The sequence below is a fragment of the Lutra lutra genome, chromosome 4 (assembly GCF_902655055.1).
Source record: "Lutra lutra chromosome 4, mLutLut1.2, whole genome shotgun sequence".
In the NCBI taxonomy this organism is placed as follows: Eukaryota; Metazoa; Chordata; class Mammalia; order Carnivora; family Mustelidae; genus Lutra; species Lutra lutra.
The window spans coordinates 139,166,499-139,183,792 of record NC_062281.1 but is presented as its reverse complement, the minus strand read 5'-3'; the positions used below and the strand labels follow the sequence as shown (position 1 = coordinate 139,183,792).

At 34.5% G+C, this 17,294-nt stretch overlaps 1 protein-coding gene across 1 annotated transcript in view; it reads right to left on the bottom strand.

Annotated features, from left to right (window-relative positions):
• Positions 1-17,294, bottom strand: part of ANKRD13C (ankyrin repeat domain 13C) — a 97,993-nt gene that overhangs the window by 19,516 nt on the left and 61,183 nt on the right. The window contains exons 8-9 of the mRNA XM_047727430.1: positions 12,340-12,471; positions 9,160-9,321 (exon numbers count right to left, since the gene is read on the bottom strand). Coding sequence (XP_047583386.1) covers positions 9,160-9,321; positions 12,340-12,471 — 294 coding nt within the window. The remainder of the gene's footprint in view (positions 1-9,159; positions 9,322-12,339; positions 12,472-17,294) is intronic.

Here is a 17,294-nt window from a genome sequence, read left to right as displayed (position 1 = left end):
CGAAACATTTTTCCCTCCTCCAACAATAACTGGTTAGAACAAAGAGGAAAACAAACACCAAAAATATAAGAGCAAGTATGGTGACTTAAGAGCTTCTGAGCACTTAAATTTTATTATTAAAAAAATACTATCAGGCGCCTGAGTGGCTCAGTGGGTTAAGCCTCTGCCTTTGGCTCAGGTCATGATCTCCAGGTCCTGGGATAGAGCCCGGCATTGGGCTCTCTGCTCAGCGGGGAGCCTGCTTCCTCCTCTCTCTCTCTACCTGCCTCTCTGCCTGCCTGTGATCTCTACCTCTGTCAAATAAATAAATAAAATCTTTAAAAAAGAAAGAAAGAAAGAAAGAAACTCAAAGTTATTCATTTACAATGAAGAATACAAATTCATTCTGAAAAGAATTAGACATTTATTAAGAACTGAAATTCTATTAAAAAGTAGCTTCAAAACATAAAAGTCATGTTTTTTTTTTTAAACAATCAGAACTGTCATATGTATTTTCTAGGTTCTTGAAATTTTCAATAAGGCTCCAAAGCCAAAAAATGTATTTTTTTACCACTACGTGGTCTATGCACGTAATTTTAAAAATATCAAAATACTGATTTTTTTACATTTACGAATAGCATCTTTCCCAGAATCGTATCTTAAGGTTCCCTGACTCCTTTCCCAACTTGAACTTCCCAACATGTTGAAGGATTATTAAGACGTGTTGAAAGTCTGAACATATAGAAAGAAGCAACTACACTAAAGGCTGGCTATAAAGGGATATACTTAGAGCCAAAGCAGCTTGGGTAAGGGCCCTAAAACCAAAACCTACCTTTGTTCCTTCTAGTTCTGTGACTTCATGTACATTAATTTCTTTAAACCTCAGTTTCCTTTCTATAAAGTGGGGTAATGATACTTGTCTCATTAGGCCATTATAATAAATGAAATGACACATGAAATAAAACAATACCCCTGCTAAAAACAATTCCAATGTTTTAAGCCAATATAAATAGGAAAGAAAAACTTGTTGAGGTGAATATGGATTAACCTTTTTTAATTTTTTAAGTTTTTTAACCTAGAAATTGAATTTAGATTTATGGTACTCCTTTCAAATTAGGTCACTGGAAAATCCTTTGTTATACTCCAATATAATGTGACACTTTGTATTTAATGGTCACTAATTAAAATATACACATTTGAACAAGTAATCTATATTTCACCCTGACTTGAAAGTTAATAAAGCATATATATATTGATTTCCACAACTGATTTGCTTTTGTATTACCAAATGTGACCTAGCAGCCATTAATTTCAATAGTGGTATGTGGGTTTTTTTTTTAAACTCTGTTAAAATTTTAAACATAGTTCATCATTAAATGTCTCTTGAATTCATTAGATCCCCCCCTTTACTCTTCTTCACCCCAATTTTTAAAACTTGTGTGTTAATTTATATATATATATATATATATATATATCCTAAAAAGCTTACATAGGTTTAAAAGAACTACATTCCTAAAATTATCTACAAAATGCATTGAAATATTTCTCTTCTCCTTTAATGCCCACTATTGAATATAATGAAACTGGTATCAGTTTCATGTTGCTTTCCATGTGTTAGCAAATTGTGTCTAAGAGGAAACATACAGACACACAAACAAAAACCATACAGATTATTTGTATCTTTTTTATGATTACATTTATCAATTCTATTTTGATGTTCTTTCATCCTACACCTTACCTGATTCAACCAAATCAAATTATATGTATAGATGAGTATCTGATAGAATTACTATTTTCTTTAAATTTCTTCTAAATATTTATAATTGAACTCCCAAAAGATTCTCAAATGTAATTCTTCAGTTCTTCCCTATCAAAAGTCCAAACAATATATAATGAGATACATATTTTTTATTCTAAAATAACAAAAATGTAATCATACAAGGATTATAGAATTAACAAATAACAATATAACCACGGCTTTTAGTAATTCCTAAGAAATTACTTATGCCAGATTGAAAATTAGTATAATGATTTCCTAAAATTCACACATATAAAAAAAATCCCTTCAGGAAAAGGCATGGCACCTAGTCTCAACACTTTTATTCAACATTATATTGGTGTTACTTCCCAGTGCAATAAGGTAAGAAAAACAATGAAATGAAAAAGTAAACCTTTATGACTGGACATGATCATCTGTAGAAAATCCTAAGGAATCTACAAAAACTACATAATATATTAATTTAGCAATATGGACAAGTCATATGTATTTCTATATACTATCAAGGAATGACTGGAAAATGAAATCTAAAAATATTACCACTTATGAAACCACTACAAAATACTAAATGCTTGAGAGATAAATTTAGTAAAATGTGAGAAAGACTTATATACTAAAAACTACAAAACACTTCTGAGATAAACTATAGATGATCTAAATAAATGTAGAGATACACCAGGTTCATGAAACAGAAAATTCATTCAAGATTTTAAGATATCAAGTACTCCACTTTAATTTACAAATTCAACACTACCCCAGTAAAAATTCCAGCAGGTTATTCAATGGAGGAAGGATGAACCTTTTCTTTTTTTTAATGGTGCTAAATCAACTGGACATCAAAGGCAAAAAAAAAACCCTGACCATACATCACACCTTAAACAAAATTAATTCATGGACTTAAATGTAAAATGTAGAAATATAAAACTTTGATCAAAAACATATAGAAGATAATCTAAGGGACTTGGAGCTAAGCACAGACGTGGTAGAAGTCATAAAACAAAAACTAATAAACTGGACCTCATCAAAATTAGACTTTTCCTCTTCAAAAGACCCGTTTAATAGGATGAAAAAAATTAGCTACAGAGTAGGAAAAAAATACCTGCACACATACCTGACAAAGAACTAGTATCTAGAATATATTAAAAACCTTAAAAACTCAACAGTAAAGAAACAATCCAATTAGACAATGGGCAAAAGACAGGAAGAAACATTTTATCAGAGAGGATATAAATCTGTATATTTTATGGCAAATAAGTACATGAAGAGATGAGCACTGAAATATCATTAGCTATTAGGGAAATGCAATAAAATGATGAGATAGCACTATTCAGTATCTGTTATGTACTGAATGTTTATATTCCTCCAAAATTCATGTGCTAAAGCTCTAACTACTAATGTGATGGTGTTTGAGGTGGGGGCTTAAGGAGGTAATTAGATTTTTTTTTATATTTTGCCTCAGTTTTATTGAGATATAACTGACATATAACATTGTATGAGTTTATGGTGTACAACATGTTGATTTGATACATTTATATATTGCAAAATGATTACCATTAACACCTCCATCCAGTCACAAAACCACACATCTCTGAAGGCCAGTTGTTATTTCTTCCTTTCATGGAATGCACACTATATTATTCCCTGTATTTCCAGCCTTTCCCTCGCTAGGAGGAATTTCAGAACTAAATGTAACGCTCAGTTGTGACATTCACCTTGTGCCACAGCTCCTGCACTTTCTGCTTATTCCTCAGCACTGCTTCTGGTTTTCCTTTTTTATTTTTTAAACATCTCTCTAAATGTGATCTTCATTCCAGGCCTCCTCACCTCATGAAAATTAGATAGGCATAAATTATAAACAAGCATCAAGGCCCTCTTCTGACTATCAGCATCTAAGGCAGTAAAAAGAATAAAACACTCTGCAGAAGGGCTTCCTCTGGGCCACTGAGCTATTCTGCCACCTCTTCTGTCAAGTGCATGCTTATGGACTAGTATCATCCAATTTCCTAGGCCACATATCTCTAAGATGATAGGGAACACAAAGATAGTTGTGGCTGGGAAGTATGACTCAGTATCACAACACCTACGCTGCACAGGGCTTCAAAGCAAAGCAAAATGAAACAAAAGAAACCTGGCAAAATCTTCTCTGTCCTAAGGAATTCAAGAGAGCTGACAAACACAGATGAAGCAAAAGCAGCTCCTGCAACATGCCAAGGGCTATCCCCAACATTCTCACTGGTAGTATCTCCCGACTATTCTCCCAGTTAACATTTTTTAAAATTTATACTCAATTAACTAATATATAATGTATTATTAGTTTCAGAGGTAGAATTCAGTGATTAATCTGTCTTAAATAATACCCATTGCTTATCGTATCACAAGTCTTCCTTGATGTCTATCACTCAAGTTACCCCAATCCCCCACCCCGCTCCCCTCCAGCAACCCTCAGTCTGTTTCATATGATAGTCTCTTACGGTCTGTCTCCCTCTCTAATTTCATCATATTTTCCCCTCCCTTCCGCTATGATCCTGCTTTGTTTCTTAAATTCCACATATGACTTGAGATCATATAATAACTTTCTCTTTTCTCTGACTTATTTTACTTAGCATAATACCCTCTAGTACCATCCACATCATTGCAAATGGCAAGATATCTTTTTTTTTTTTTTTTGATGGCTGACAAGTATTCCGTTGTATATACATACTACATCTTCTTTATCCATTCATCTGTCAATGGATTTCTGGGCTCTTTCCATAGTTTGGCCACTGTGGACATTGCTGCTATGAACATTGGGGTGCAGGTGCCCCTTCAGATCACTACATTTGTATCTTTGGGGTAAACCCAAAACCACAAAATCTTTGGAGTAGTGCAATTGCTGGGTTGCGGGGTAGCTCTATTTTCAACTTTTTGAGGATCCTCCATATGATTTTCCAGAGTGGTTGCACCAGCTTACATTCCCACCAACAGTCTAAGAGGGTTCACCCTTTTCCCATCCTCGCCAACATCTGTCATTTCCTGACTTGTTAATTTTAGGCATTCTGACCAGTGTAAAGTGGTATCTCATTGTGGTTTGATCTGTATTTCCCTGATGCCAAGTGATGTGGAGCCTTTTTTCATGTTTCATGTGTTGGCCATTTGTATGTTTTCTTTGGAGAAATGTCTATTCATATCTTCTGCCCATTTCTTGAGGGGATTCTTTGTTTTTCAGGTGTTGAGTTTGGTAAGTACTTTATAGATTTTGGATACTAGCCCTTTATCTGATAAGACATTTGAAAATATCTTTTCCTATTCTGTCAGTTGTCTTTTGATTTTATCAACTGTTTCCTTTGCTGTGCATAAGGTTTTTATCTTGATCAAGTCCCAATAGTTCATTTTTGCCTTTGTTTCCCTTGCCTTTGGAGATGTGTCTAGCAAGAAGTTGCTGTGGCAGAGATCACAGAGGTTGCTGTGTTCTCTAGGATTTTGATGGATTCCTGTCTCACATTTAGGTCTTTCATCCATTTTGAGTCTATTTTTGTGGGAAATAATTAGTTTTAGATGAGGTTGTAAGGGCGAGACTCACATGATGGTATTACTGTTCTTCTAAGATGAGGAGCAAACAGAGTGAACAGAGTGCTCTCCCCAACCTAAGAACACAGCAAGAAGTCAGCCATCTGTAAGTCAGTAAGAAAACCCGTATCTGGAAAGCAAATAGGCCAGCATGCTTATGCTCTTGGTCTTTCCAGCCTCTAGAACCGTGAAAAATATATTCTTATGGTTTAAGCCATCCAGTTTCTGGTATTTTGTATCCATATAGGAGCTAAGTAAGACACTACCAGAAACAGTAAAATAAATAATAAAAAAATAATAAAAACCAAAAAAAGAATGGATAAAATAAAAATTGTGACAATACCAAATGTCGGAAAGGATGAAAGAAACAATCATTCATACGCTGTTTGCAAGCATGGAGAATGTAAAACATTCTGGCAGTTTCTCACAAAACTAAACATACAACCCAGCAGCTATACTCTTAATTGTACTTGAACCTGAGTGCAGAACCCTCCCTTCACCCCCATCATCCCAACCCCAAGCCCAACCCCGGAAGGGAGGGATGTGAACTCTTCATTATGGAGGAAGTTCTGAATGGACCGAAGCAAAGACAGCATCTGGGCATTCTAGAGATGAGTGTTGAAAAGGACTTCAAAACCACCTACATTTGACCTCAGTCTGTACTTTCTAATTAACTCCTTCTTTCCAGTTATCTTTTAACTCAGACAAAACAAAAACAAAAACAGAAACAAAAAACAAACAAACAAAAGAACAACAACAAAAACCCTATAGGCAAAGGATCCCTTGATAGAAACCTTGACAGAAACCCAATAAGAACTGCCCCGACACCAGCAAGACCCTGCATGACTGACCCCAGGGCAATGATCAACCTGACCTTTACTGGCCAGCAGCACGTACCCACATACCTTTGTCCCACATTTTCCTTGCATAAACCAGGAGTATTTTCAGCACTTCGCACAGTCCTTGAGACATCAGTTAGCGATCTTCCTGGTGCCGGCCTCACCAAAATAAAGTCCTTTCTCATTTCACCACCACTTGTCTATCTGCCTTTGGATCTTGCCCGTGGCAAGTGGCTAGCTGAACCTGGTCTGTTGGGGACCCCACAGAACAGGTGTTCTTGCTCGGGCCCAGTTACAGTATGAATGGTACACAGAGCAGACAAATCAGACAACTGGCATGAACTGTCTTCTAGAGCCACCAGGGCAGTGAGGCACACAGGGTCCTACAGCCCACTCCCCACAGGTCCCTCTGCCCATTTACTCCTCAAGCACACACACAAGCAGCCAGCTTCATGCATTCCAAAAGAGCATTTATCCCAGAGAAATAAAGACTTATGTTCACACAAAAACCTGTATGTGAACATTTTTGGCAGTTTTATTCATAATAGCCAAAAACTGGGAACAACCCAAATGTCCTTCAACAGGTAGGTAATAGTTAACCAAACTATGGTACAATCATAACATGGACTACTATGCAGCAGTAAAACCAACAAACTATTGATTTACAACTGGGAAAAATTACCAGAGAATTAAGCTGAGTGGGGTGGGGGGGGCAATCTCAAAGGGTTATACACAATACTCTTGAAATGACAAAATTTTTAAAATGGAGAAATAGATTAATGGTTGCGAGGGATAAAGGACAGGAAAGGCACAAAAAGGCAAAAGGTATGCCTATACAAGGGGAAATAGGAGGAATCTTATGGTGAGGGACACATTTTATATCTTGACTATAAATGCAAATACCCTGGTTATGCTATTATATTACTGTTTTGTAAGACATTATCATTTGAGGAAACTGGGTGAGGTATATATGTAGAATCTCTGTATTATTTCTTATGACTATGTATGTGAACCTATAATTACCTCAAAATTAAAAGTTGAATTCAGAAAAATCAAGCAGACCTTCATGTAAAAACTGACTGATCTATATATTCAAAATCATCTTAATCAAAATCCTACCACGTTTTTCATATTTTGCAGAAACTAATGAGCTGATTTTAAATATTCATGAAGAACTACACAGTTCAAAAGGCTATGCTTCACACAGGAAATGTTTCCTTTGATTTCTGCGTAGAAATTAAAAGCTTAACTAGTTAATTTATTTCATATTATTTTGTTCTATTATATACTCATTTGGAATTAAACTATGTTTTAAGTGCAAAGTTCAAAACTACTACTGATTAAAATGCAATTTAAAGGCCCCATTAACAATTAGGTGCATCAGGTTATAATCTCTGCCCTAAAGGAAATCATGTTGCGTACTGTTAAGTTTAAATGTAGATAAATCAGACAACTGAAGACAAATGGCAAATGGCCCATGAAATTCTATTTTATAAAGTTTTGTTTCTATGTATTCATCCCCAAATAGCTTACTGCCAAACTTAAACAAAGGTAGCAATAACTACCACCACAACAAAACCATTTTAAAAAAAAAACAAGTCCAATAAAATTTTAATCACAATGCAAGTCCAAATAAATGGACTTTTGTCTGGTCAATGATGGGAGAGAGTAGCAGCTTTGTAAAAGACTGACCTCAGCATCCCCTCTCTCAGTTCATCTGCATTTCTATTTCCTGAGCATATCGTGTCCTATATCTCTTACTGATCAAGAGATCAGTAAATACCAGAAGGCTTCCTGAAAATGAAGTCCTGTGATGCTCTATCCCAGGAAAAAGAAAAAGGTGTACAAAGAGGATCTGGCATGAGGGGACAGGATCACACTACACTGGTATAATCACAACTTTAACATTTAATAAGGATTCTTAGACATTTTATATCCTACACTTATTTAACTAAACTATAGCTGTTACACTAAACAAATGAACTTTCGAAACATTAAAATATTTTCCTGGTATGTACGGCATTACCATGCATTAGTTGGAACCTGGCATATTGTTCTGAAAAGTTTATCTATCCCTAAAACATAATCTGGCACAATACCATAGGAAAGAAACTAAACATTCAAGGGATTCAAGCCTCCTCATAGTAACCTTTAATCTTTTTACTACTGTGACTCACATTTGACACTTCAAACCAGCACTCACACATATCCGTATTTATAAACACATACACCCCTAAAATATTATCTCATAAAGTAATGACCCATACTACATGTCATGTGTTCTGGCTTTACTCTAACATCTTCGTTGAGGTTCTAATTTTTTTTCTTTTAAAAAGGGTGGTCACAGCCCACTAAATTAGTGGGGTCCCTAAATTAAGGGGTCCCTATGCCACCTATAATTTGTAAAATACTGCTATACCATTGTTATTAAATGTTAACATCTGGGGAATCTCGATGAAGAGTACTGAGGAATTCTTTGTACTTTTTTGTAAATCTAAAATCTAAAATTTTCAAAATAAAAAATAAATTTAATATCCCAGTGACGATGTCTCATATACCTTTGTATTTCCTAACTTCCCCTCCCCTTCCCCTACTGTCACACAATTGTTTGCATATAGCATGTTCTTAATATACACATGCTACATAAAATTTATGGGAAGGTATAGATTAGAAATGACTTCATAAGGGGAGTAAATCTTTGGCTGGGCCTTTTTGGTGAAGTAGGAAAAAGAAGAGATACAAAGGGACATGGATTAAAAATAAACACTTGGTTTCATGCTTATAAAACAATTTTAATCTATTAATTAAGACTCAGAGACCAAGAATACATTCACAAAAAATTACCAAAGGCCCTATTAAAGAAAAATAAAAGGTGATATATAGTAAATAATAATAATAATAATAATTAATTAATTTTTTAAAAAACCTGTTAGTGTACTTAGTGTACTTATATAAATTCACTGAGTGCCAGGAATGAAGTCTTATTAGAACATTATAAATTAGAAGTAAACATTATACCTCAAAATTCTGTTCCATTATGTTTCCACCTTTACTCAAACTCTCCATAATGGCCTTATTTCGAAGAATATCTTCTTCACTAAGATGTTCTCTTCTTTTTCTTGATTCTAAAACAAGTCCATTCACCAGATAAAAGTCTGCCAAAAAGTTTCCTACTCTTTCCTAAAATGAAATTAAATAATCAAAATAATAAAATATTCAAATATTTTAAAATAATAAAATGAATTAAGTTTATCTTAGATTAAAAAGAAAGTTTCAAAGTAATATATACATTTTTCCATAACATGTAACATTTAGGTGAAAATAAATGCTCCCTTCGGTAATTGAGCTTATCAAATTATCTTACATATTCTATTAAATTGAAAAATATTTAAACTATACATTTCACATTTGTAAACGAAAATTTTAAACACACAAGATGTATGGTAGTTACTCTGCAAATGAATTAAATCTAAATAAAAATACCACATAGTATTCCTTTAGAATCTATTCCCAAGTAGCATAAAGCTATCTGAAAACTTTATTTCTCTGATATTCAATCATGAGTAACAAGGAGGGGTCAGGGATAATTACTGTTCCCATTTTATAGATAGAAAAAAAAGTAGAATAAAAAGAAATACTCTAATTCACATAGGAATCCCTAGCCCAACTAGAAATAATTACCTGTTCCAATACTCTATTCTCTAACAAGATCTAACTTCAAGTTACGGTTGCTAGCTGCTTTCAATAAAGAAGAGAGAACAACAGAATAGTCTTGCTCACCAATACAATTACAATTAAGTGTTTACGTTATGGATTAGGGATAAGGAAATGCAAGTGATATAAATGGTATCAAGGAAACAGTTGTTATTTCCTTTCAATGAAGACCTCCTTCAACATTAACCTTCAACCTTTTTCAGACCCATGGGTGGTCAGTTTCAAACACCCTGCTACAAAAACCATGATCAAAAGCTTACTGAAAACAAGCTTCCCATTTCTAACTGCATGAAAATCACTTGGTCTCCATCTTACTGATGTTTTCTGGCATTCCAAAACTACGTGTTTAGGGCTGTTTTCATGTCCACCTTGTTCTTGGTGGCCTTCTTACCAGTCATCAAAAAGTAAAGCATTCTGCACCTGTTTCTACCTATAAAATGGGAACCGTAAGTATTACTGACTCCCTCCTTACCTGTCAAAGATTTAAGAAGATCACCTAGACGCTGTTCAAGAGCTTTGAGCTGCTTAGCAGTAGCACTAGATGAATAGCAGCTTCAATTTTTATCTTCTCTTGAGGTGATCCTTCTAATGCTGTCCAGAAGAACAGAGTACAAACAAATAAGACTTCAAGCCAACAAATGGATTGCAGTGTGGGAACTTACAACTGGGAATCCTATACTATTTGCTGCCAAATATGCTTTGAAAATAAAGTTCATGAACCTACATCTAATAGTGAGAATTTATCTGTGGTTGAGAAATTCTCAGGAGGTAATTCTCAGTTTTTGAAATCTTATAATGAAAGAGAATTTATTAAAAGTAAATCATCATATCAATAAAAATTTTAAGTATATACGCTTCATAATCCAACCATTCCATTTTTTGCTATCTATAAGAGACAATGCAAGGACATATAAATGGATGGTAAATGCAACATCACTTACAATAGCAGAAAACTGGACACAATTGTGTGTCATTTATCACAATGTCCATAAATAAGAGACTAGATAAATAAACTACAATATATCCATAAAATGGAATACTATGCAGTTGCTAAAAAGAATGAAGTGGTACTACTGATAAGAAAAAATTTTCTAAACATACTAAAGAGTGAAGAAAAAAGCTGCAAAACAACACAATATAACACTAGAAAAAATAAATATCAACAACTAAAGCTACATATTACTATGGATACATATTTATGTATGCAGAGAATAAAAAATGATCTAGAGGATATACAAATGCATAATTCTCTACAAAGTACTCTGGGGACTGAGTTAGTAATAAGGGCTCTTTTCATGTTTTTGTATAAGGTTGTGTGGTGATTAATTTTGTGTAAATTTAACTAGACTATGGTGCCCAGTTGTCTGGTCTAACACTGCTTAGATTTTACTGTGGAGGGTTTTTTCATGGGTTTTTTTTTTTTTTTTTTTTTTTTTTTTGGTGTAATTAAACCCCTCCCACCTTCTTTCTCTATATCCAAATCTTTGTATATAGGTACACATGTATCCACATGTAGATATACAGAGATATAGAAAGAGAGTGCTCTCCTACCAATTTCCTCCTCAGAGAACCCTAATAAAACCTATTTTTTTTTCCGGTAAGAATATATTCATTTCTACTGTGTGTAATAAAACATAATTTTTAAAACCCAATTGTTGAAAGCAGTAGATCTTGGCCCTCACCTATGTGATTTCTTCTTCTTTTTTTTTTTTTTAAAGATTTTTCTTTTACGTAATCTCTACATTCAATGTGAGACTCGAACTTCTAAGCCTGAGATCAAGAGTTGCATGCTCCACTGACTGAGCTAACCAGGTGCCTCTGTGATGACTTATTAATTGTATTTAAAACTTTACAAAATGCTTCTCTTAGGTCTATTTAAAAATTTTTAAATATATTTTGAATAGCCTTATATAACCTCTTGCTGACAGATGAAATGGGAATTACGGAAAGAATTTACAATTCACAAACGAGGGAACCTCCATGGAAATTTAATTTAATGACTGTTACAGAAATGAAAGCTTATTTATTTTTTTAGAAACATAAGCTTATTTAATTCCAGTCATATGAATGGAATACTGAGAAATAGATAATGAGTAAGTAAATAGTTTAGAAGTCTAAAAGTAGAAAGAAAAAAGAAAGGTCCAGGGAAATGAATTCAAAAGTGTATCCCTCTTTGTGGTCTTTAGGAATAAAAGCATTAGAAATGTAATGGAATCATGTTTCCCTGTGAATAACAAGGCAGCTGACAGCAAGAATGTTTCTCAACAAAAGTCAAATGAGCTAAACTTTCTCTCCTTGATTCAGTAAGAATATCTTCTAACTCTATAAACAACCATTATAATTCCCTATCTGGATTAAGGAGGAGGGAATAAACCATTGGGAGACAATTCAGTAAGCTACTTCTTCCGCATTTCCACCACGTTATTTTGGTAACATGAAATACTGAGCAATTTTTAAAGTTGAAAAATCAAGATTTACACATACTGTTTTATCTTCCCGAAAAAGCCATCCTGTTTGGGCACGCGTGAAAGAAATTGATTTGGTTGATAAAGTTGCAGAGTAAATATCACTACTCATTAAAATGTCAACCTCTTCTTCTGTTTCCATCTCTGATTCCTGCAGTGGGGGTATAAGTTAAATATAAGAATCTAGGTTTTCAAAGGTTATTAGTACTACATATGAAAATATCAACAATTAAATGTTACAGATTTTAAAACCAAAAAGGACAGATTCTAAAAAATGTTAAGTCTTAATCTAAAAACCAATTATAGAAGTTTTAACTCTGTATCTCTAAATGAGTTAAAATTATGGCTAATTATAAATCTGTAAATATGGGGCACATAAAATACAGTTCTCTTATACTATTAAAGATAGGTCATGGAAACAATACTGGGTTACTGATTACAGAAATATAGAGTATGTAGAGCAATTTTAAAAGATTAAGTTGAGAGGTCTGAGACAAAATTCCCTTATCAAGGTTTTCTTCAAATACAGATCAATCTTACTTTAACTCTTTTTCCTCCAAAGACCCACCACTATCATTTGAGCCTTTCTTTCCCAATACTGTAAGTGGAAGGAATGGAAGGAGAAAGGAAGAGAAAGAGAGGAGAAAAGGAAAGAAGAAAAGAGATCCTCTCTATATTCCTTATAGCAAGAAAGGGAACCCAAAAATAAAAAAACCATGGTTTCAAAATGTAATAGTCTTGTTTCTGGTTTATCCTCTAAATATTTCCCAGTGCTGATATATAATAACTGATTAATAATTATTTTTTTAAATGAGAAAAAAGGTTTGTGCTTGCTTCAGAGATAGAAGACTAAATGATCAGGTACAGAAGGGTAAATGAGCAGGTATAAAATGAGGTTCTATTCTGTAATAAGCCAAGAAGAGAATCTCTGATACTTAGGACTACAGGGTCCTAAGGGGAAAGAAAGGAGAAAAAAGCCATAAACTAGAGAAGTGACTATGGAATAAGAATTGTCCACAATGTTTTATGATGACTACAGGCTCTATTTCCCCTATCTCCAGATTTCTAGCTTCCCAAGAGGCCCATTTTCTATTCTTAATCACCAAACTTCACCCAGATATAATCTATTTCTGAACTTAAAAGTCTATAGAAAAAAAAACAAAAACAAAAACAAAAACAAAAACACAGCAATACCCTGGGACTGGAACAGGGCCATTTCCTTCACCCTTACAAGTGAAGAATGAAAAATCCTGACATTAATGCTAAAGCTGTAAGAGGTGAAAATGTAGCTCCGGTAACCAAACTAACTCTGAACACAGTTTTCTAAAGAAAAACTTTAGCTGGCATAGGTATAGAACTGTCAGGCATTATGTTTCAAATATACTCTAAATCAATTAGGATTTCATGTATTAGCTTCGGAACAACACTATATACAACACTATGAAGAAATTTGCCTTAAGTTTCAAAAACTCTCTTTTTAAATAAACTTTTGCAACAGAACTCTTCTAAAAATCATAGACTGGCCATCTCCTAGCCACATCATTGAAAAAGATCAATCGTTAATAACATTTGTTTAAGAAACATTTATTGAACAGTTATTATTTATGTATGTATATTAGAATAAACAACAACTATTCCCTGCCTTGAGGACTGATGCTCAAAATCAAGCTTTTCTATATTTTTTTAGGTATAAAACACACATACACATATACACCATTTCATAATTCCATTGCTACTTTAAGATTAGCTAATATTTACACTAGTAGCCTTACTCTCTGGCTTCTATTTCAATGCCATGCTTCTAGCTCACTTGTTGCCTAGGTAGCTATCCCACTGTCTTTAATATGCAAGAGGTCAAATTATTTAATAAATTATCCAAGAGTCTAGAATAAAGGCTGGTGAACTATGGCCAGTAGGCAAAAGCCAGTGTACCACCTGTGTTTGTAAATAAATTGGAGTATAGCCACACTCATTCATTGAAATACTCTCTATACCTATTTTTAGGTTACTAAAAGCAGAGTTGAGTAGTTGTGACAGAGACCACCTGGCCCAAAAAATGTATATAAATATCTAACATATTTACTATTTCTCCCTTTACAGAAAGTGTTTGCCAAACTCCAGCCTGGAATGTATTGATGCACTGTATTAGGTACCAGAGAATACAACTAAAGGAACCATGGGGAGCAGAGGAAGAATGCCACATAAATGAATATAGCATTTGAAGCACTTTAGTACCAGATTCGGTAGGAGCATAAACAAAATAATGGTCACCTGGCAAAGGAGGAAGTAACACTAAGTAGATGCCCCCAAAGTATGGAAGTACAAGAAGAAGAGCATTCCAGGAGGTGGAAACAATGTGAACAAAGGAATGAGGCTCTAAATGGCATGGCACATCTGAAAAACTGCAAAGAGCTAAATATGAGGGTATCTAAGATAGTAAAGTAAAAACAGGCTGGAAAAGTAAGCAAAAGCCAGGTCACAGAAGGTTCCAGGTCATGTTAAGGAATTTGGATTTCATTCTTTAGGAAACAGGGATCTTTTAAAGTATCATTAAAGAAGGCAGGTTTCATGAAGTTGCTTTCAATGCTCAATCTATCTCCTATATGTGGGATAATTTAGAAGCAGACAAGAAGGGGACCAGGATGATCATGTTTTTGATGACCATTTTGTAATGGTCCAGTTGAGAGATAATGAATATCTGAATTGTGGCAGTAATGGTATGATTAAAAAGAGGTAATTATAAGACATTAGGGAGACAGAAAGGACCACACTTGTTCTCTAATTAGGAAACATGGAATACGAGAAAATATTTCAAAAATAACTCACAGTCTCCTGACTGAATAAAGAATGATGTCAATCATCAAAGGAAGGACAACAGGAGAGAGGGCAGGTCTGGAGTTTAGAGGGGGAAAAAAAGAATTAAGTTTTAGATGAGCTGAATTTTGACGTACCTGATATCCATTAGGAACTTAAGTAGATAGATCTCCACTGAGAGATCTATCATCAACCCGTGGTAGGTAGCTCAAGATGTAGGAATAGAAGAGATAATTCTGACGGTTTGTCAAAATGAGAACCACATTGAGGGTACACCAATATTCAAGAGGTGGCAGAGAAAAAGGAACAGGCAACAAAGAATAAGAAGAGAAGGGAAAAGATCGCTTGACCAAAGTCAAATCGTAAGGAAATTATAATTTTAAGAACTAAGTTTCCAATAATAGACCAAGAAGTCTGATAAAGACAGGGTTGAAGTAAGTACATTGATCTTAGCAAATGACTCAAAACTAACATCATCTAAGACCTCAAACATATACATTTCCAGATCTTCCAGTTCTATCACTGGCACCACCATCATTCCACTCTTCAAGGCAGAAGCACTATACTTACCCTTACATCTTTCTAATTCTTTTTTTTTTTTTTAAAGATTTTATTTATTTATTTGACAGAGAGAAATCACAAGTAAGCAGAGAGGCAGGCAGAGAGAGAGGAGGAAGCAGGCTCCCTGCTGAGCAGAAAGCCCGATGTGGGGCTCGAACCCAGGACCTGGGAGAAGGCAGTGGCTTAACCCACTGAGCCACCCAGGCGCCCTTTTTTTTTTTTTTTTTAAAGATTTTATTTATTTATATGACAGAGAGAAATCACAAGAAAGCAGAGAGGCAGGCAGAGAGAGAGAAGGAAGCAACATCTTTCTAATTCTTAATTCACTACATTCAAACTACTACCAAATCACAATCTTTCATTCTTGGAAATGTAAGTCATAGTTTTTTTAGTATTCACTGTACAATCCTAGTCAAGAGCCTTATCACTTCTCAACTGTAGAACTGTAAAAAAATAAAAACTTCTTCCATAAGTTCCCTACCTCTAATCTCCCTATTTTCCCAACCCATCTTACATACTAGTTGTGTGAACTTGTGTGAAGATGTCATTTAACATCTATAAGCCACATTTTCTAATCTGTAAAATGGAGATAATAATATTATTTGCTGTGATAGATTAAAGATTTAATGAAAAAAGCTGTAAAGCACTTAAATTACTTGTGGATCAAATCGATACCGTATTTAAGAAGCCATGATTCTCTGTTGCCAACTACAGCAGATCCTTTTATCTTATCTGGCTTTTAAAGCCTTCCACAAACCACATTCCCACTCTCTTAACAGAAACCTTCACCACAGTCAGACCTCTTTTCTGTTTGTCAAACATACCATTCTCATTCCTACTTCCCTGACTTTATTCATCCTGTTTCCTCCACAAGGAATACCTTCTTTTTCTTCTCCTCTTCCAATCTAAATCTTCATTGCTCACTGCCAGTTAGTAAAGTATTTAGTAGTACACATACAATGTAATTAAGGTCTCATCAATAGGCATGGTAGTAGGAGGAGGGTCTAAAATAAGAGATATTAAGGAAGGAGCCACAGCATGTGGTGAATGACTATGTAGGGAAATGAAGTGTTGAAAAACAAAAACAAAAGAAAAGCAGGGTGCCTGGGTGGCTCAGTCAGTTAAGCATCTGACTCTTGATCTCAGCTCAGTCTCAATCTCAGGGTCATGAGTTCAAGACCCGTGTTAGGTACCAGGAAAGAGAAGAGAAGAGAGGAGAAAAAAGAAGAGAAAAGAACAGCAACAGTGGTAAAATAAAATGTTGATTTAAAAACATTTTAAAGACTATCTATGATGTATAGATACAGGAAAAACTTTTTCTTTGGTTTATAGCAGGGCATTCAGGGAACAAAGGATGAAGATAACGTGTGTATGATTTTTCAGTGGTTGCTGTACAGGCAATACCAACAGGGAGATACGACATAACAGAAGGAAGATATTTTTGTATTTTAAGAGGGAGAAGATAAAGCAGCCAAAAAGTTAAGGACAGTAAAAGAGTACAAAAAAGAGTACAGACGGACAGCCAAAAGAGATGTTGCTACTAAGGGGATGGAGATGCTCAGCAAGATTAAAAGAAGCTAAGGTAGCAAGATAATAAAT